Raw genomic sequence first — 19,255 nt, 5'->3', positions numbered from 1 at the left:
TTTTTGTAATTTTAAAAAATATTTATTATTTTTTAAAAGGAAAAAAGAAAAAAATCAAAAAATAAAAAAGCCCAACCGTTGCTTGCCACTTGGCACTCCTAAATAAACTGTATGCCACTCGTTACCAAAATTTAATTTATGGATTGTTTACACTTGAAGAATATCTTCCTATAAATTTCCCATGCGAACTTTATGTGCGCTTATTTTGTACGTCTCTTTAACACTTAACGAGCAAGTATGTGGAATTGAACACATATCCCATTGGACTGGCCCAAAAGTAAACCCATATCATTGGCTCAATCGATTAAGCATTACCAGTAAGGCATGGAATTTAGACAACGAAAAGAAAGGTGAGGGGGAAACAGACAGACTGGGTCCCGGACCTTTTCACCGACAGCTGAAATTAAACCAATTAGCCGAAGGAATTGAATTGGTGGCTGTCACAACTCACATGAATGAAAGCAAAGCAACACTCTGATTGGGTTTTTTTGACGAAGGACGCCTATTTGAAATGCCAAAAGACACCCACGCAATGCGTCAAAAGTGTCCAACCATGAGTCCAAAGCAATCACGCTACAATAAAGATCATAACCAACTAATGACATGAATTGTGATTTTGAAGTGACAAGAAGGGTTGGTTCGAGAATATGAGCTGTGCAGGGCGGTTGGGTTTGTTAGGTTGCTGCCTTTCCTTCTCTCAACTAAATTCCAACCGCACCAATCCTTTTGCTTTTCGGAGTTTCTTACACAGCCTGCTCTTTTTGCCTTTTGGCTCTTGTAAACTTCACCCACAATCCAAGAAAACTAACTATATATCTAACAATTTAGGTAACTATCTTTTAGTCTTTCTTTTCAAGGATGCAAGAATTAGTCAACTATTGTTAGATTGTTGGGTGTTGGGTTGCAATCTTGTTTTTGTCAATTAGCAATTGCATGAACACGAACTTGATATACGTAATTCACACTTAGCAATCTAATGAAGAAAAATCTGATCATTTGGATCATGAATTCACGACTTTTAACTTATTTTAAAGATTTCAAATCTTAAATTTATTCTTCACTAGTTCATGAACCATTGATGTTATGTATGATAAGGGAGAGTTAACTTTTTCTAATTAGCCTACACATTTGTTTTATCATTAGTAAGCATCTAATTAAACAGCAGCTCTATGAAGTCAAGCACTATAGATTAGATTAAAGTAGAAGTTAAAGTAATTAATTACTGTTAAATTACTTAAAGGTAGGATTAGGAATATAGCAGGCCCACAACATTTACACCAATGAGCATTTTACAGGGTCCTCATTGCTACAGCTAGCACATTAGCACCGCACTCTACGCATGCGGCTCACGTGCGCATGTGACAGTAATATGATTCATGCCAAGATTAAGCAATGTAAGCAGCCAGCCGCCCAGTCGGCCAAAGCTTTTAATTCAATCTCCTTTTGCCATGTGGAACTCTCTGGTTTGAAGATAGAAAGAAACGGCGGTCGCCCATTGGCCACTAAGAAAAATGTGCTGTTAAAAAAGCATCCCTTTTCTTGTCTTGCATTAAATCCAAACCTTCAACAAACTAAAGCCACAAGATTTTCCATATAAATGCTTACCACCCAACTCACCAAACCATTCCAAACTTCGAACTTCACTTTTCCGTTTATAAATTTTCACATCCCCTTCTAAGTTTCCACATTACCAATGGACTGGACCCGTGGCAGAACCATTGGCCGCGGATCCACTGCCACCGTCTCCATTGCCACCGCTAACCTGTCCGGTCATGTCTTTGCTGTTAAGTCCTCTGAGCTCTCTCAGTCAGAATCTCTTAGAAGAGAACAGAGCATTCTATCTAAAATAAGCTGCCCTCAAGTTGTAGCATATGAAGGGTTTGACATTTCATCCGAAAGTGGTACGCTTCTATACAATCTTTTTTTAGAATATGCTCCCAACGGCACCATCATGGATGCAATTCACAAGCACGGTGGTTGCCTTGATGAAGCCATGGTTCGATCATACACTCGAGGAATTTTACTTGGCCTTGACTTTCTTCATTCTAGTGGAATAGTGCATTGTGACATCAAAGGTCAGAATATTTTGGTCACAGATGATGGGGTGAAAATTGCTGACTTGGGTTGTGCTAGGCGAGCTGATTTGGTGTCGACTGCCGCCCGCTCATTCGCCGGTACTCCTGTTTACATGGCACCAGAGGTGGCGCGTGGCGAGCAACAAGGATTCCCTGCTGACGTCTGGGCTCTTGGATGTACAGCCATCGAGATGGCTACCGGACGAGCCCCATGGCCTGATGTTGGCGATGCTGTATCGGCCCTGTACAAAATTGGATTCTCATGTAATGTGCCAGAAATACCAAGCAATATTTCAGAGCAGGCAAAGGATTTTTTAAGCAAGTGTTTGAGGAGAGACCCTGTTGAGAGATGGTCAGCAACCGAACTTCTTGCACATGATTTTGTAAAGGAATCAAAATTTCCAGTGAAGGAAACTGAAGGTTCTAAATTGGACACACCCAACAGCGTTATGCATCGACACATATGGGACTCGATGGAAGGGTTGGATACAATTAAGATTCCTTCCAGGAAAAGTTGTTTGACCAACAAACCTTTAATGAAAAGGATGCAGCAATTGGGTGAAGACAATCTTGTTTTGTTCTCAAAAATGCCCAACTGGGAATGGGATGAAAATTGGCTAACAGTGAGAAGCAATAGTAGTTTGGAAGTAGAAACGTGGCCTAGCAGACAGAACCATGTTGATGAACCCACCACAACTAGTTGTGGAGGATACAATAGCAGGGTGAGCAAGGATTATGATTTACTAATCGATCATTATCCCACAAAGATTAGCGAGCAAAAGACTGATAACTCTAGCAGTAATAGTGGTGAAAGTAGCTATAAAACTAGTTCATTGATATTATGTATAAAATTGATTTACATCAATGAGAAATATTACTTTTCTATGCCATTTTTTACTGCTTGCATTCTTTCCTACTATAAATGACTCCAACGAAGTTGTTTTGTTCGCAATTTTTCTGGGTGGTAAATCATTAGTTAAGTGCACAATTTAAATTCTATTCGTCCATTAAGAGCGTTATCAAGTGGTGATCATTGAGCAAAGGATTGGTTGGCCTCGTCCATTAATTCTTTCAGAACCAAGGAGCAAATTGGACATCTCAAGGAAAGATATCCAACCCACACAAAAGCCACCAAGCCTACTTCAGGGTCCAAAGAAAAAAAAGAAGCAGGTGCTGCTCCAAAGTCTTTTTTTCTATTAGACTGGACCTAGTGTCGAAAGACTGGAAAAAGACCAACGCTTTTCTGTTTACAATCCACAGTCCAGTCTGCTAACTGCTACGACATTCCCTTTTTCCTTTTCTTTTTCTCTGTCAAAACAAAAATGGCAAGCCCTAAAATCAAATTCCAAATCTGAATGATTATCAAGTCGTAATCTTTCATCAAAGGATTGGTAGTTTTTCCTATATTCATTAATATTTGGAGAATTAAGGAGCAAATCGATTAGGTGTTGTATAAATAATAAACATACGGACCCAAGGCCAAAGTGAGCTTTTTAATATTTCTGTGCTTTTTATTTTGTTGTTTCTTGGAAATGCTCCGTGACTTCATGCTATGCTGTTTTAATATTTTATTTTATGTCTTAGCTTTAGTTTTTGTAATGGTGGTTTCAGTGCTAATCAAAATACTGGTTTCTGTGTAAGGCTTGCAGTATCAGCCTTCTTGTTAAAATGGTGAAACTGTCGATTAAGACAACCTAGAGAGAACATGGGGATTGTCAAATTCTTTAGAAAAAGAAAAACATATAGTACATGTGAGAAGAGTATTGAACCAAATGTTAGGATACTTTTTTTATTATTGACTATTATCTAACAATAAAAGAAATTTAATTAAGAGTTCTCTCCCCAACTCCTCCTACTTACAAGCCTTTATCATTTTGCTTTTTGACTCGTCGTTTCTCAGTCAACTCTAGGGTCGCTAGGGTGGGGAGGGGGAGTTCATTATTCCAGTGCACATGCTTGCGATCTCTGCCCTTTATACGAGCTCGATTTTGGAGCAACCAACGCATCAACAAAAAAACGCTTGAGTCTCGAATTAAATCTATCAAAAGTTCACTAGTAAACAGAAGAATTATGGCCGGTAAATGAAATCACCCTTCTCATTCCTTAATTATAAATCCTCACTGCTCATTTTTTCCTCTCCCCGGAACAAATAATCTCTTTATCACCATCTCCACCTAAAAGACCATGGTCTTACTTGTGAGTTGAGACTCATGTATATAAATATATGTAACCTTTACATTTATTCAAAAAACTAACCTTTGGCAGTGAATTTCTGGCCTTTCAAAGCCGGAAATATCACTTAAGAATTTAGAAACTACTTATATAGCAATTAATAAAAGGCCTTTGATCTTGGTTAGAGATTAAGGCAGTAAAAAGAAGCAAAGTGAAGTGGATGCCACAAAGCAAAGAAACTTGAGGATCAGGAAAAACTATAATACTAGTATCTCTTATCTTATCAGCCCCGGCATGTTAGACGCCAATGCCTCCCACACCATTGCTTTATCGATTCCTTTTTGAGGAATTTGGTTAGCAAAACACCATCCATTCATGTTGTCCATTTTCTATTCTTCTCTTTAGTCTCTTATCCCACTCATGACTCATCTTCTAGTACGATATGCCCCTCATTTTTCATTATTATTATTATTTTATTATTCTCACCCATTAGCTTTTAGATTTGTTAGAACAAAGAATACATTTTACAATAAAAATAGCAAAAAAATACGACTATTCCCACCGAATTCCAATCACTTCTTGATGGCTTTTGATGTTTTCCTACATTCAAGAAAATGAAAGAAAAGATTTCTATTTCAACACAATAACATGAAAATCCTCACTCTTGTTAATTTTTGTTGTTCATATAGTTACATATGATCATCAACTTCTTAAATCAATCCTCAATGACAAAGGTAAAACTCCACTTAATTTCAAGTCTCTATCATTCCCAACGTTTCCTGTAATTTGTTAGTTATAAGTTCTTATACAAATATATCACATATGTTGGCCAGGGAAGACCCAATAGTTTTGTCTTTATGTATTATATATGCATAATATTTGGTATGAGGTGATAAGTTAAAAATTATGATGATTCGATTATCGTATTTAATAATCACTTAATGATCATGTGTAATAGTGATTTTGAATCATAAAAAGTGATTAAATAATTGTTTTGAAAAATAATTTAATTTTTATTTAAATGAGTAAAATTTTTTTATCAAAATAATAAAATAATATGTAAAATTAATACGTGAATTAAATTTTTTTTTTTAAATTTTATTATTATTATTTTGTATTATAATTTTTAAATTGTTAATTCTCTCTCATCCTCTAAGATCCTATATAAACAGCTTCTAGCTAAAAGAAAGGGTAAGTCAAATGCAGTTCATTTAATAAACTTCAATTTTGTAGCCAAGAGGCCAACGCCAGATCAACCCTCAAACCTATAATTATAAGGTGATGGGAGAAATAGAACGCAAACCACCAACTGAGGTCATAATCGAAGCTTCCATCATCAATACTAGCCCAGAGAAGAAACACAGCTTTTCGATCAACAATGCTGCGGAGCCATATCCATCTTCCATCTTAACAAGGCTCCATGCTGGGTATTTTAGGATAAGCCTTTCAGTTGGTGGCCAAGCTATGTTATGGAAGATTCTGACTGAACCAAATGGTACTGTATCTCAAGATGTCTGGCAACTATTCCTCAAAGTCCCATCTTCAGTTTGCTTGGTCCTATGGTGCCTTGCGATTTTAACACAAATTTCACTGTCCTTTGTTTACATCCTCAGATGTTTCTTTCACTTTCACTTGGTGAAGGCAGAGTTCGTGCACCATATAGGAGTAAACTACTTTTATGCTCCTTGGATTTCATGGCTTATCTTGCTCCAATCTGCACCAACACTTTTTCCAAACACTAGTATTTACTATCTGGTCCTCTGTTGGATCTTTATTGTTCCCTTGGCAATGCTTGATATTAAAATCTATGGACAGTGGTTTACAACAGAGAAACGGTTTCTATCAATAATGGCAAATCCAACTAGCCAGATATCGGTGATAGGGAACTTTGTAGCTGCTCGAGCTGCAGCAAAGATGGGGTGGAAAGAGAGTGCAATTTGTATGTGGTCACTTGGTGTGGTGCACTATTTAGTTCTCTTTGTCACACTCTATCAGCGCTTATCAGGTGGCAATTCCCTTCCTCTGATATTAAGGCCAACGTTTTTCCTGTTCATTGCAGCACCGAGCATGGCAAGTTTAGCTTGGAACTCGATTACAGGAGCTTTTGACACCACATCTAAGATGCTGTTTTTCTTCTCTGTATTCCTCTTCATGTCTCTGGTAAATTTACGTTCATAATTCTTTATTTTTAGCAAGCAAACAACGTTAAGATGGATCTAAAGCTTCCTCATGTTAGTAAATGCAAAAATCTGATCTCTGCAGCTGATTAATTTTGACAGTTAGAAACATTACCATGTATAGCAATCAAACCAAACAGCAACATCAGTCTTAAAATATAGTTGGAATGAAGTTTAAACATTTATCGCTGTGACCGCTTTTTACAGGCTTGCAGGCCATCTCTTTTCAAGAAATCTATGAGGAAATTCAATGTTGCATGGTGGGCTTACTCGTTCCCGTTAACCTTCCTTGCCATGGCTGCTGCTGAATACGCACAAGAGGTGAAAGGTCATGTAGCAACTGTATTAATGCTTGTGTTATCAGCACTGTCAGTTCTGGTTTTTCTTGGCTTAATGATGCTTGCAGCTGTCAACACTGACCAGCTGTTAGGTAAAACTGATCCCATAGTGAGTTTTTCCGATAATCAGAAATCAAGTACTTGAGCCAGAGAACATGTGGAAGATGAAGCAATAATTGAATACAATTAGAAATGCACATCAATCAGGCAAATTTCCACGCTACTTGTAAGTCTATTACCAAACAATTTGTTGGTTCACAAGTCCATTTTCCTGGACTATACAAGTTATTATCTACGCATTCAGGGGGAGAAACCTGAGTCGCAAAAGTTTTCTAGTTTTCAAACTCTTACAATGTTTTCCAACATGTCGAGTCAATAGTCATCCATTCAATATTTCAATTCTAATGAAAACAAACACATCAAGCCCAAAATACAAAGAAAAGCTAATTTCCTACACCCTTTTTTTTTTTTTTTTTGCTTTGGATCTTTTTCTGTCCACACTTAAAATGATGCATGAATTACAACAAAACTGCAACCGACAAATCCATTACAAAACTCCAGAATAACTATATTGAAAAATGATAATGAAACTGAAAAACATTTTGCAAGAGGTGCTCAGTTCCTTAGGTATTCTTCTTACTACCTGAACGAGACAATCTCTGGTCCAAAGATTGCAACTGATTCCGAAGGTTTTGGTTCTCCTCAAGCAATCGGTCATACTCAAGAAGAAAACCTTCAGACTGTTTCCTTAAAGCAAGTGCATTAGCTTCTGCAGCATTCATCTCTTTTGTCTTTGTTTCAAGATCAGACTCCAGCTGCTTAAATTTTGCACGCAGAGTGGTTACTTCTTCCTCCAAGACCTTAACTTTGTCTGAGCCACCAGGTTTTCCATCCTCAAAACCGGGACCTTGCATCTTGACAGCCTCCATGTTCTTCCTTCTTATCCGGAGTTCTCTGATATAATGGTGTAATCTGTCTAACATTAGTGCTAGGAAAAGTGATCCTCCTGCAATAAGTTACCTATCATTAAAAATACAAGTCTAACAGACCAAAAAGAAAGTAACAGACAGCCCCATGAAATTCAAGCTGGACTAAGAAGCCAATACTAAAAATCAAAATAACAACTTATGGAAATCAATGTAAAAAGTTAAGAACCATCAAATCAAGAGAGCAAATGAAAACATGGCAGTCCCATATGTTTATATGAACGCAAAGAACAGGGTAACATTTGTCTGCTCCACCATCTTTGGAGATAAACAATGTGGGAGGATTTATTATTTTGAATGTATATATTGGTAGTTGGAAACACAAACAAATGGCAGTACTAGTAGCAACTGAATAAAAATTGAAAGGGTAATACAGACTACTGAGAGAATTAGAACCTGAGCTAAATCCTGACTTCACCTGCCTAATTGCATATTTCTTTCTTCAGCCAATTGGCCAAAAGAAGCAACTGAATAAAAATCACAACTTTTTTTTCCTTTGCTTTAAAATGCCAATTAGACAAAGAATTGGGCAAACAAAATCAGACAGCAAATAACATAATAATAAAAATTTCGACATGGATTTAGAATTTCATATGGTAAGATAAAACAAATTATTGTCCCAACAAAAGTGAAAAGTCAGGCTATTAACAATCAACGGCTAGATTTAAAAGAATTGAAGAAAGAATAAATTACCCATGAGAGTAGCTTCAAGAAGGTGTTTGGCCATGAGAACCTGGTCCGTTGGATTAGACGAACCATCATCGATCCAACGTTTCTGGATCTTCATCATGCTATACACGCTCGACATCATCACTACGAATACCGTTCCCGCCACCGTCTTCACCATCACCGGGCCTCGTCCCCTTTTGACCCGATCCAGAACCATTATCACCAGCTTCCTTAACGGTGTCTTGAATGACAATACCACGATCGCCGCAATCTCCGAGAATATCACCAGGAACAGTAACTGAATCATCTTTAAATTTTTTTTTGGTAACCCAAAATCAAAAAGGGTGAAAACTGAAAATGTCAAATGATCTCTTGCTTCTTATTGGAGGAGGAAGTTAATATTGTGAATTTGAAATGTACGGCATCAGAGTGAGATTGAGAGCTAAAGAAGGAGAAGAAGAAGAAGAAAGCCAAAGGACTGCAATACTCGTTGGCAACGTCGATTTTGATGGGGTAAGTTTTTTTGGTTATTTTCTAAAAGGCCCCTTACCTTTTAGCTTATTTAATTTCTTTCTTTTATTTCTTTTTTAAATTAGGGACCTTTTACTTTATCTTATTACACGAAAGGCTGAAAGTGAGCTTTCAGCTTTTTCAACTTTCTTTTTTTATTAAAGAATTAGTAATTAAAAAAAAACTAACTAATAAAAAGGTGAAAAACAATTCTTGAAATGTAAGCAATCTTATATGTCCTCATTCCTCTACCTCAAACTCTAATCATGAGCTTGATTAAGGAAGTTACACAAATATATTATTATTATTATTATTATTATTATTATTATTATTATTAAAGGTTTTTTAAAAGGGAAATTTAGATATAATTTTAAAAAATGTCCTTAGTCATACTTCCATCTTTCAAGTTTGGAAACTCCATTATTGAGTTACTTCTCTAAAAGAAATGGTTATCTTCATTAAATATTGAAGTGTTACATGTATAGTAGTATTATTAGTTAATTAAAAATAAAGAGAAAAGAAGGTGATGATATTAAAAGGCAATGACCAGCCATAAATTTTGTGTGCATAGATCCAGCGGTTGAAGGCAACAACAAATCATAATGGTCAATCAATATTTCTTGCCTTAGATTTGTTAACATTATGAAGTGAAATAAACAAATTAACCTAACCCTTTACCCATAAAATAAAAATAAAAAACACATGATAGGGCATCTTATTATTATACAATTAACTTTTTTTTTATACAAAAAGTTATAGTCTGAATATAAATTAAAAGATTGAAAATATAAGAATTTAGTACTAAAAACAAGTATTAAAATTTAAATTTTAATCCCTAAACTTTTAATTTAATAATTAAAAATATTTAAAGGAACATTAAAGATTTAATTTCGAACCAACCTCTCTTCTTTTGTTTACTTATATTAAGATTTTATCTTTATAATATAACAAAAAAAAAATTTAACTTTAAATTTATTATATATTATATTTAAAGAGTAATTATATAAATTAATTTATATTAATTATTGGGTTCACTGCCTAATCAATTTTAATCAAGCAAAAATGACTGTTAATAAAAAGGCGTAGGGAAGGGAGAAAAAGAAGATCTTTGATTGAAAATAAGACGTTATCCATCGTCTAATTTCAAATCGTCTAAAAGTATAGGTGGTCCCAAAATTAATGGAGGAGCTAGGCCATGTGGGATGGGAGTCTGATCTCATGGCATTAGTGATTCTTATTTTGTTTAATCAAGCCGGGTAACCAGATCCATCATTGATGGATGCTGCAAAACAAAAAGCGTATAACTATATGCAGCAGCACATCACTTTTTGCCTTACTAGGCCACTAGGCTTTCAATGCATCTATATTTTTTGCTATTTTAAAACGAAAATTCAAAGTTCAACCATCAAAACGAAACACCCATCTATGGATGTAATCAACTATAATGATGTTTTAAGAAAAGATTAAAATTTTTCCCTTTCATGTTTTGCACATATAAAAATAAACAAGGTATGAACATTGTCAATAATACAAATTAAGAATGCGAGGTTAAGTAGACTTTTTAATCACATTATCTTAACCACGTGTTTCTTGTCAAAAGAGATGTTCGTTCCATTATACTTGCTCACATTTTCAGGGTACTTAATTATTCATCCGTCCAGAGGAGTCCCAAACTTAGGAACAGTGAGGCCTTACAATTGGGAATTGTATATATGTGGACAGAAATTGTCATGTAAGAAGAACCATATATCAGAATCAGACTAATAATTTTTAAGCATGTTAAAATAGCTTGCTAGCAAATTCTTCAGTTACTTCCTTGTTTCTTGTAGATGATGCTGCTGCTGCAAGATGATTGAGCTCTGATATGCTCCTTCCTAGCTGCAAAGCTACCTTCATTTCAAGAAGTTCTCCGTTTTCTCTTCTCTCCACATCTTTCTTATTGGTGTTTGACATTATGCTCTCTTCAATGAGCTTAAAGAAGCTGGCATTACTCCGATACATCTCAAACACCATTCCTACTTGGCCGCCATGTTCCATTGAGTTCACTACAGTTGCCATTGCACCCACTATGATTCCCATCATCTCAGGCCATGAAGAATGAGTAGTACCCACAAAGGAAGATCCCAAAGCCCCTAAAACGGTTAACAAGGGTCCAGAAATTGCCAAGAATTTGTTAAGTTTTAGAGCTTTGCCACCCAACCTAGTGTACTCAGCTAAATCTTTCTTCTCCAAAACTCCAACAACTTGTCTCATTTCCTCCTCCAGCTTTCTGTTCCACCCATTATTTCCCTCTATTTTCCCACCAAGTCCATCCTTTCGCTTTTGTTGTGGCCACCACCTAGCAGGTTCAACTTTTGAAGGGAATTTCTCAAGCATAGCATCAAGTAGAGGAAGTGGATATGCCTTATCAAGAGCTAAAACTTTGTCCATTGCTTCATTGACATCATCGATATCAGGTTTGCCAAGAGATAATGTTGTTTGAATTTGACCATGAAGCTGCTTGAATAATCTTTGCAGCATTTCTCTGTCCTTCAGCAAGCTGTGATGGTTGAATCTTGTTCATCATCACCAAAAAGCCAGTGGCTGCTATGTAAAGCCCAGTAGAAGAGAGCTTGAGTGCCTTAAGGGGAGGCCCTGCTGCAATTGTGGCTTCGAGTCCAGCTATGGTGGCAGCAGTGAGAGTCATGGCATTAATAGAAGTCAAAAGAAGGTGATTCCAGTTATCACGCTGCTCTCCAATATTCTTATGCATCTCCACCCTATCCGCAACAGCTTCCATAATTGCAAAAAGCTTGGCAATCACCTTAGGATCAGAAGATTTTGTGTTATGTCTTGAATAATTCTGGGTTTTCTGGCTAGAAAGATTGGAATCGTTTTCCAGAAGGGTAGTGGTTGCAAGTGTACAACCATTTCTCCTTTCCGATTCCTCGACCAAACCTCTACTAGAGAGCTTTGGGAGAGAGAAAGTTCCCCAGAGAACCCTTGGTGCACTAATTGTTGCACCAACTATTCCACGACGACATTGCAACGAAGGCAAACTCTTTGGAAACAACAGGCTGCCTGCCATGGCCGTCGTACTTTGGCTTCTTAATATGAATCGTTTACGCTAAGGGGACTAAAGTGAATCGGCTTTGAAAGGAATGAATTCTATTTATATTTCATGCTAGGATGCATTTCATTGGGAAAAACAAAGGGTAGAAAAACAAAGGTAAAAACAAACGATTAATCGTTGAAGCCTGAACGTTTGAACAAGATCTCTTGGCTTAGAAAATTAATTAGACCGCTTTCCATGTGATGGTACGATTAGGGGTAAATGATACATTAATATTTATAAGTTTTCGAATTCGATTTTAATAAAATTCGAATTTGATTCGATTATTATCGAGTTGAATTTGAACTCGAATAGTTCGACTCATCAATTAAATCGAATTCGAATATTTTTATATCTGATTCGAGTAGTTCGCGAACTTAATCAAAATTTTATATTTAAATTTTTTTATTAATTTAATTAATAAAATATCTTGAATTTAAACTCGAATTCGAACATAAATAATCGAATTTTTATCGAGTATAAGAATCGAATTTAATTTTATATATTAATCGAATTTAATCGAACGAATTCGAATAATTCGATTTTAATTAAAAAAAAATTTAAATTAAAAAAATAAAATTCAATCAAATTCAAATAATAAATTAAAAATTAAATTCGAGCTAAAAAATGTATCAATTTGATTTAGTTCGATTATACCCTTAAATATGACACCAAACTGCTGAGTCTTTGGCATCTTGTGTTTTCTTCGCTGGCTTTCAGCGGCGACAACGAGTAACAAGCCTTGAAACTGACTACAGTGTCGGGACCACGGTCTTTTGTCTTAGCTCTTGCATAACTGGTCAGCATCTAAATTAGTCTAATTTCACAGAAAGTACCTACGCCCTAAATGCCAAAACTGGTACGTGGATTGAAGAAACCAAAACCATGTTTAACCAATAGTAATATATCTTTAATGGTAATTTAGTCAAAATTTTCATGTTGTACACTATAAATTAATTCTCTACGTGTGGACTGAAGAAATTTTTGGTATTTTAAAATTTCAAAAAATTCAGGCATAAATCTTCAACATAAATTTAATGATTTTAAATATGATATAATAATATGATAAAAAAATTAGATATAAATATAATATAATTATATTTTTTATTTTAATCATATTAATATCGTTAAAATATAATATTATTCGTGTCATATTCATATATAATAATAATAGTATACTTAAAATATGATATTATTTATAATATAAACAAATTTAAATTTTTATTTTATTTAAAAAATAAATTAATAATCATATTTATCATATTATTTTGATATTTAAATAGATTATAAATATTTAATTTTTAAATAATTTTTTTAAAATATTAATTTAAATGATATTTTTTATTTAAATAAATGAATTAATTGTATCTAATTTTATTATTTATATATAATTATGTTATTGTATTATGTTATGTTATGTGAGTTAAATATAAATTAATTTTATATTAATTATATCATATCGCATATAACACATATAATAAATATATTATATTCATATTTAAATTATTTATATCATTCATGTATTCACGAGATGTTCATATCAAAATTATTCATATAATATCTAATACAAAATATAATATAATAATACAAATTATCATGTATACTTCAACATTACGGTCATTTTTACATTTTTTTTATCCCTTTTTGGCCCACTCGTGCCTTTTACTTGACAAATAACTACGTCCCAATTAGCATGAGGCAGACAAAAATTTGTTGAAAGATGATCGAATTCAACTTCCAAAACAAAGAAATCTTTTATGGTTAGAACAGGCTGCAACGCGGTCTTCGGCTGGCCATGAATGAAAGAGCTGGTCTAAATGAACCCCTACGTAACGTTGAACCCTGAAGCTAGGATTTAGATCAAATGCTTAAATCAGCAGCCTCCATCTAAATTCTATTCAAAGATTGCCGGTCCAGGATGGTACAATTCCAACAAAAACCTAGACTAACCAGTATTCACGACCTCGCTTTGTTGCTGGCTATCATGTTCTCATGTATGAATGTCCCAACGGTGCCCACAGGGATGCCTCGAGACTTAAGAAACATTGCTCATTCACGTCTCTTGAATGCAATGGATACTAGTTTCCTAACAAAGGGTACATATATTAGGCCATAACATCGTCATCTTGCCATTTCAATTAACGATTCAGCGCATGATTATGATGTAACATGTAAGACCGTGAAGAAAGCCCAGATTCTGAAATGTTATTGCTTAGCCAAACACCGACGTCAAGATCAAGCTAATAATCAAACTTTCCGCCAAGATACAAGACAATAAGATTTAACATTCAAACTTTCCACCAATGTACCACAAAATGAGATTTAACATTTATATTTATTAGCTCATGGTTGCACAGAATAAGCTTCAAGCTACATAAAAACGTGCTTATAGTATGGATTGCAGGGCTGGCATTATTAATCAATCCAAATGAACCGAAGGTGTCTGATCATTCATTTACTCTTGGGCAATGCCATAGATCTTGCCCGTAGATTCAGAAATATTCCCCTGAACAATGAATTTTAAAAGAATAAAAAGAATCACCTTGTTAGTAAATTTGTATACACTTCTGGGGCGGAAGTATAGAGGGAATGAAACAATGTATTTACCAGCAAAAAGCAATGAGGCTATTGAAAATGACACGGAACTGCAGTGGCACATATTGGTGGTTTATCCATCCCACAACTGGCCAGAACTGCAATTTCATTCAGTTAAGTTGTAAGTTATGTAAGTGCTCATCTTTTCACATCAATAACCTATTTACTCAAAATGGGAACATAGCAATACCGTCCATGCAGTCAACTGTACTTTGGGATACTCCTTCTTGATTCTAGTTTTCACATGCATCCAGGGTCTTCCTGCATTTCACATTTTCATTTAAACTACAAAAAAAGCTATTCCTTGTATCCACTGAGAAGGCAAGGAAACTAAATCATGCTCAATGCCTTCCTTTAAGTACTATATTTTCTAATATTTTTCATGTCTTAGATTATATGGCCTCCATCTGAAAAAGATTTCGCCACAAATGTTAAACTGTCATTAAGTTATTTTCCAGAGAAACAATTTAGATTCAGTCTCTTTGCCCATCGTATAATCTAACATCGACTTACCCTCAACGACCACCCCATAATAAATCATGAAAAGCAAGTTGTTGCAAGGAGAAGATGTCAACTGTTCCAGCACAACCTAATACGATTTGATTCAGCATTAGACCCTTCATTATGAATCTTAGCAATAAGAATTGAATTGATCAATTGAATTCAATATGATATCCAAATTCCAATTCGAAGCAATAGAACCGAAAAGTGAATTTTATTGGATAATTGGAGAAATGAGCAAGTAAAATACCTTCTTGGCAACAGTTTTGGAATCTCTCTTCCCCTTGAAAATTTTATCGAGTAATATATACATGTAATGTCCAAATGGCCCAAGATAAGCAAATCCAAAGAGCTGCATTTAGCTATGACTGCTTTAGACAATGGCAAATACATAATATAGCAGATGTAAAAGGGAAAAAGGTTCAGAAACTAGTCGTTCTGATGCATTCATAGAAGCAGAAAGTTTCCCCTTCCTCTCATTAGCAACTCTTATTAGTGCCACATAAATAAAGTCCCAAATACACTTATTAGTGCCACGTAAATAAAGTCCCAAATACATTCTTTCCTAAAATATCTATTAACATAACTTTTTCATTTAACCCAAAGTTCTGAAACGGAGCAACATCTAATAGAAAGAACAAATCAAGCAATCAACCACCTTGAATACAATTAAGCAGTAAAAATGAAGGGAATAATAAACGAAATAAAGAGATGAACTTTTACCATTTTGAGAAGAATACGTCTCAGCTGAAGTCTGGGTATTCCAGAAAGCTTCTGAGAAACAGTGTCACTAATCCCTGACAAAACCGCAGCCGTAATTGCCTGCACCAGTTTTTGCAAATTTTGATCAATTTCAACTTTTTTTAGTCTACAAATCCCAAACCCTTTTTCACATGAAACAAAGAAAACATATAACAGAAAGGAAACCTTAGTTCTCAAAGGGTGATGTTGAAGCTGTAACAAGTATTTCTGCAATCCCTTCTTGGCGACCGAACCCATTTTTCTTTTCAGCCGATTAGTCTTCCTAGCTCCTGGCTCTGCCTTCAATCTATGCTTTTTTGGTTTCTGTTTGACTCTCGAGCAATACTGATATTTTCCAACCAAAAAAAAAAGTCAGAGAAAACTAAAGGGATGATTGCGTATCAGACGACATGTTCGTGATAAAGCAGGTGGTCTGGTCGTGCTTGTAGTTTGATGGGCGGATTGTCCGATCGTTTTGAAGGGTTGTTAACTAAAATCTGTGATTAGATTGGTTAATCAACGGATAAGCATCTCGCTTAGCATATATACTTTTTCTCCGTTTTGTCCTTCAGCGGTGTGGGCTGCTCTGCTGTTGTATATAAGCTTTGGACTATTCTTTATGTACGGCTAGGGGTATTTGGATTGAAAAAGGAATCCAGTTTAGAAAGTTTTTAACATTTTTTAATCTGCAATTATGTTTGTTTTAATTAAGAAATTAAAGTTCATTTTTTCTAATTTTTATTTTGTTTGTATTATATACGCTCAATTGCAAGTCTAGCCGTTTACACGTGAAACGAACATTATCTTTGGCTCTCATGGGCCATGATACACCCAAGAAATATATATATATATCAATAGTGGTTCCGACGGTCAATTCCTCCTGTTTGTTTTCGTCGTTTGTTTGATTCACATATGTTGCAGAACTCAAATTTAACATTTAGCATTAATATTGGAAGCCAAAATATAATTAATTGACCATCTTTATTAGAGATCTTTCCATGGTCATATGCATGAAATAAAATATGGCCTTAGCTTTATTAGGTTTTGTACATTTTATGGATTCCAAATTTAATTTAATTAATTCATGTAATTGCTTTAAAAAAATAATATTTAACATATTTAAAATTTAAATATCTACATTTATAATTTTTTATACCAAAAAAGAAATATGATTAACAAACCTAAAATATTTCTTCTTTGAATATATCATTCCAAAGTCCCAACATATCACAAAATTTTGATCCGCTTTGCCTTTTTTTTTTTTTTTTTTTACAACTATTAAAACTGAAATTCAGCATCTTCTTCCTTTCCCTCCTCATACTTTGAATTGAAGACTGCCTATCTTAAAGATTTAACTTAACTTTTTTTATTGTGAGTTGGAGTTATTTTTATATGGTCAATTCCATTTTAATTTAGGGAAAAAGTGGAAGGTCCATTTATTTTTTGGCAATAGGAAAGTATTAAAACGCATAGTCAATAAAAATACATATATTAGTTCTATTAATTATACTGTACATGCAAGTGATTGGGGAATGGTGAAAGACTTCAAAATTCATCTGTATTTACGAAATCCTGATCAATATAAAGTATATAGGGAAGGCTATGTTGACGGAGTTGTCAATAACTATTGGGATAGAGATTTGAGAAAAATATAATAAATGCTTTCAAATTTGTACGAAAAGTCAAAACATGTTTTTACGACCCTGAAAATTAATTATTGTCAGCAATCGCCTGAATTTTCCAAATACATACAATGATCAAGTCATCTCATCCAATATGGAAAAAGATTCAGAGTATATACAAAAAAATAAAAAAAATAAAAAAAAGGTATATACTATTATTGTAATATCTTTGTTCTGTTGAATAAGAAAAAAAGAAAAAGAAATTCATACACTCAAATGAATATTACAAAAGTCAACAAAACGATGGTAGTATCTAAATATAATTTACAACTACACTCAAAATAATTCAAAACTTAAATATCAAATATATAAGTAAAACTATAGAAAAAGAATTGTATGAAATAATTATTTCACATCAATAGATATCTTTTTCATTTAAATCATATCATGTAATCATAATATAAAAAAAATTCATCATTTATTACACATCGTACGTGATAATTAAATGATAAATATTTATTTTAATAGATTAATTAATTATTTTATAATAAGTAATTAATTTTCTTTTAACAATATGATTATATGATATAATTTTAATGGAAGTAATATATGTTAATTTGACGTAATTGTTTTATACAAAATTTTCTCTAACACCATATAGGTTGCTTTATAATGAAAAATTGAATGCAAAAAGAAATAAGAAAGATTGAAAAAGGTTGAACGCAAACAACACTATCAAATACAATAACACATACATAATGAAAAGTCATTAACAAAACTTAAATTTGAGTTTGGGGATATAAATTCAAATAGTCACATTTTTGGTTAATTAAATGCATCATTCATGCATGCCATAATGTAAAAATATTTAGTTCATTTTTTTAGGTTTTGGTGAATAATAAATATAGTTGTTTTGATCTCATACCACCAAGCATATTAATGACATGAGAAGGTTTTAATATGTTGATTGACATTGTTGTAGTCATTGTAATGCAATTTAGAAGAAATTCAAGTACTCATATCATTATAATCATAATTGTATCATAATAATATTGTGATTATATTCTTTCTTTCATTGGATTTTGATTTTTACTTTGAATAAAATTTAAATGATTTTAAATTGATTTTTGACTTTCATTAATTAAAAGTATATATTTTTACTTGAATTTCTTTATTTTGAAAAAAATAATAATTATAGTTAAAGATAATAAAAGAAAGTCACAATACTTTTTCTTTAACTTTTTAAATGAAAAATTATTTTGACATAATTAAAAATATGCAAATAGGATCGTATTTAGGAGACAAAGATATTTCATATCAATTATTTCCTCTATTCCATTTTCTTTGTTCATCTTTTCTTTTTAGATGTCCTAAAATTATGTTTTATTTTTTTATATTTAAAATTTTAATTTTTTATATTTTAAAATTATATTTTATGATTTTTTTACTTTTTAACATTAAAAATTATAGAGCTTTAATTTAATAATTATTTTTAATTTCAATATTAAATATATTAAAGTTAATTTTTTTTTCAATTTCGTGAAAATTAATACAAGACAGACAAATTGAGATGAGGAAGTACAATAATTAAATTAACAAAACATAATCTTTTGCATTTTTGACCGTATTTATGAGATAACCTGCCTTGCCAATGTCTTTCCACTATGATGCCAATCTTTATGAAATCGAGTTCTTACCTTAAGACGCCAAATCAATGAGCCCAAATAAGAAATAATATCTTTTATCTTGAAATTTATGAAGGCGAATAGGTCAGCCAA

The 19,255-nt window shown here is 33.4% G+C and overlaps 3 protein-coding genes and 2 pseudogenes across 4 annotated transcripts; 2 read left to right on the top strand and 3 right to left on the bottom strand.

Moving 5' to 3' along the window:
• The first annotated feature begins 1,563 nt into the window (after positions 1-1,563).
• Positions 1,564-3,715, top strand: LOC111318818 (mitogen-activated protein kinase kinase kinase 18 pseudogene; annotated as a pseudogene).
• A 1,725-nt stretch (positions 3,716-5,440) lies between these two features.
• On the top strand, positions 5,441-7,097 carry LOC111275212 (S-type anion channel SLAH4-like). 2 transcript variants are annotated; one of them, XM_089755468.1, is made up of 3 exons: positions 5,441-6,186; positions 6,307-6,407; positions 6,632-7,097. In XM_089755468.1, the coding sequence occupies exons 1-3, from the start codon at positions 5,529-5,531 to the stop codon at positions 6,905-6,907; spliced, it is 1,035 nt and encodes a 344-aa protein (XP_089611594.1). In that variant the 5' UTR covers positions 5,441-5,528; the 3' UTR covers positions 6,908-7,097. The 2 variants fall into 2 exon arrangements, with proteins under 2 accessions (XP_089611594.1, XP_022716128.1); XM_022860393.2 differs by having other exon boundaries at positions 5,441-6,407.
• A 32-nt stretch (positions 7,098-7,129) lies between these two features.
• Positions 7,130-8,906, bottom strand: LOC111275210 (uncharacterized). Its single transcript, XM_022860391.2, has 2 exons — positions 8,442-8,906; positions 7,130-7,768 (listed from the first exon to the last, which is right to left on the bottom strand). Exons 1-2 carry the CDS (start codon positions 8,722-8,724, stop codon positions 7,386-7,388), a joined length of 666 nt encoding a protein of 221 aa, XP_022716126.1. The 5' UTR covers positions 8,725-8,906; the 3' UTR covers positions 7,130-7,385.
• Positions 8,907-10,290: 1,384 nt separating this feature from the next.
• On the bottom strand, positions 10,291-12,247 carry LOC111318817 (putative F-box protein At4g22030 pseudogene; annotated as a pseudogene).
• A 2,036-nt stretch (positions 12,248-14,283) lies between these two features.
• On the bottom strand, positions 14,284-16,425 carry LOC111318815 (peroxisomal membrane protein PMP22-like). The gene is made up of 7 exons (XM_022921686.2): positions 16,042-16,425; positions 15,838-15,936; positions 15,365-15,466; positions 15,127-15,202; positions 14,804-14,874; positions 14,626-14,711; positions 14,284-14,524 (listed from the first exon to the last, which is right to left on the bottom strand). Exons 1-7 carry the CDS (start codon positions 16,111-16,113, stop codon positions 14,470-14,472), a joined length of 561 nt encoding a protein of 186 aa, XP_022777421.1. The 5' UTR covers positions 16,114-16,425; the 3' UTR covers positions 14,284-14,469.
• Between the last annotated feature and the right edge of the window lie 2,830 nt (positions 16,426-19,255).

This window comes from Durio zibethinus, chromosome 26 (assembly GCF_047325235.1).
Source record: "Durio zibethinus cultivar Kanyao isolate XHJ-2024 chromosome 26, ASM4732523v1, whole genome shotgun sequence".
In the NCBI taxonomy this organism is placed as follows: domain Eukaryota; kingdom Viridiplantae; phylum Streptophyta; class Magnoliopsida; order Malvales; family Malvaceae; genus Durio; species Durio zibethinus.
The sequence above is the reverse complement of the archived record's forward strand: the minus strand, read 5'-3'. Positions and strand labels throughout refer to the sequence as shown.

Bases quoted from the DNA above. Each gene is read 5' to 3' on its own strand.
- LOC111275212 (XM_022860393.2), top strand. From the start codon at position 5,529: ATGGGAGAAATAGAACGCAAACCACCAACTGAGGTCATAATCGAAGCT. The intron at 6,408-6,631 runs GTAAATTTACGT...CGCTTTTTACAG, and splicing joins TATTCCTCTTCATGTCTCTG to GCTTGCAGGCCATCTCTTTT.
- LOC111275210 (XM_022860391.2), bottom strand. From the start codon at position 8,724: ATGATTCAGTTACTGTTCCTGGTGATATTCTCGGAGATTGCGGCGATC. The intron at 7,769-8,441 runs GTAATTTATTCT...AACTTATTGCAG, and splicing joins TCTTGAAGCTACTCTCATGG to GAGGATCACTTTTCCTAGCA.
- LOC111318815 (XM_022921686.2), bottom strand. From the start codon at position 16,113: ATGGGTTCGGTCGCCAAGAAGGGATTGCAGAAATACTTGTTACAGCTT. The intron at 15,467-15,837 runs GTAAAAGTTCAT...AGCTAAATGCAG, and splicing joins GACGTATTCTTCTCAAAATG to CTCTTTGGATTTGCTTATCT. The intron at 15,203-15,364 runs GTATTTTACTTG...AAATCGTATTAG, and splicing joins CCAAAACTGTTGCCAAGAAG to GTTGTGCTGGAACAGTTGAC.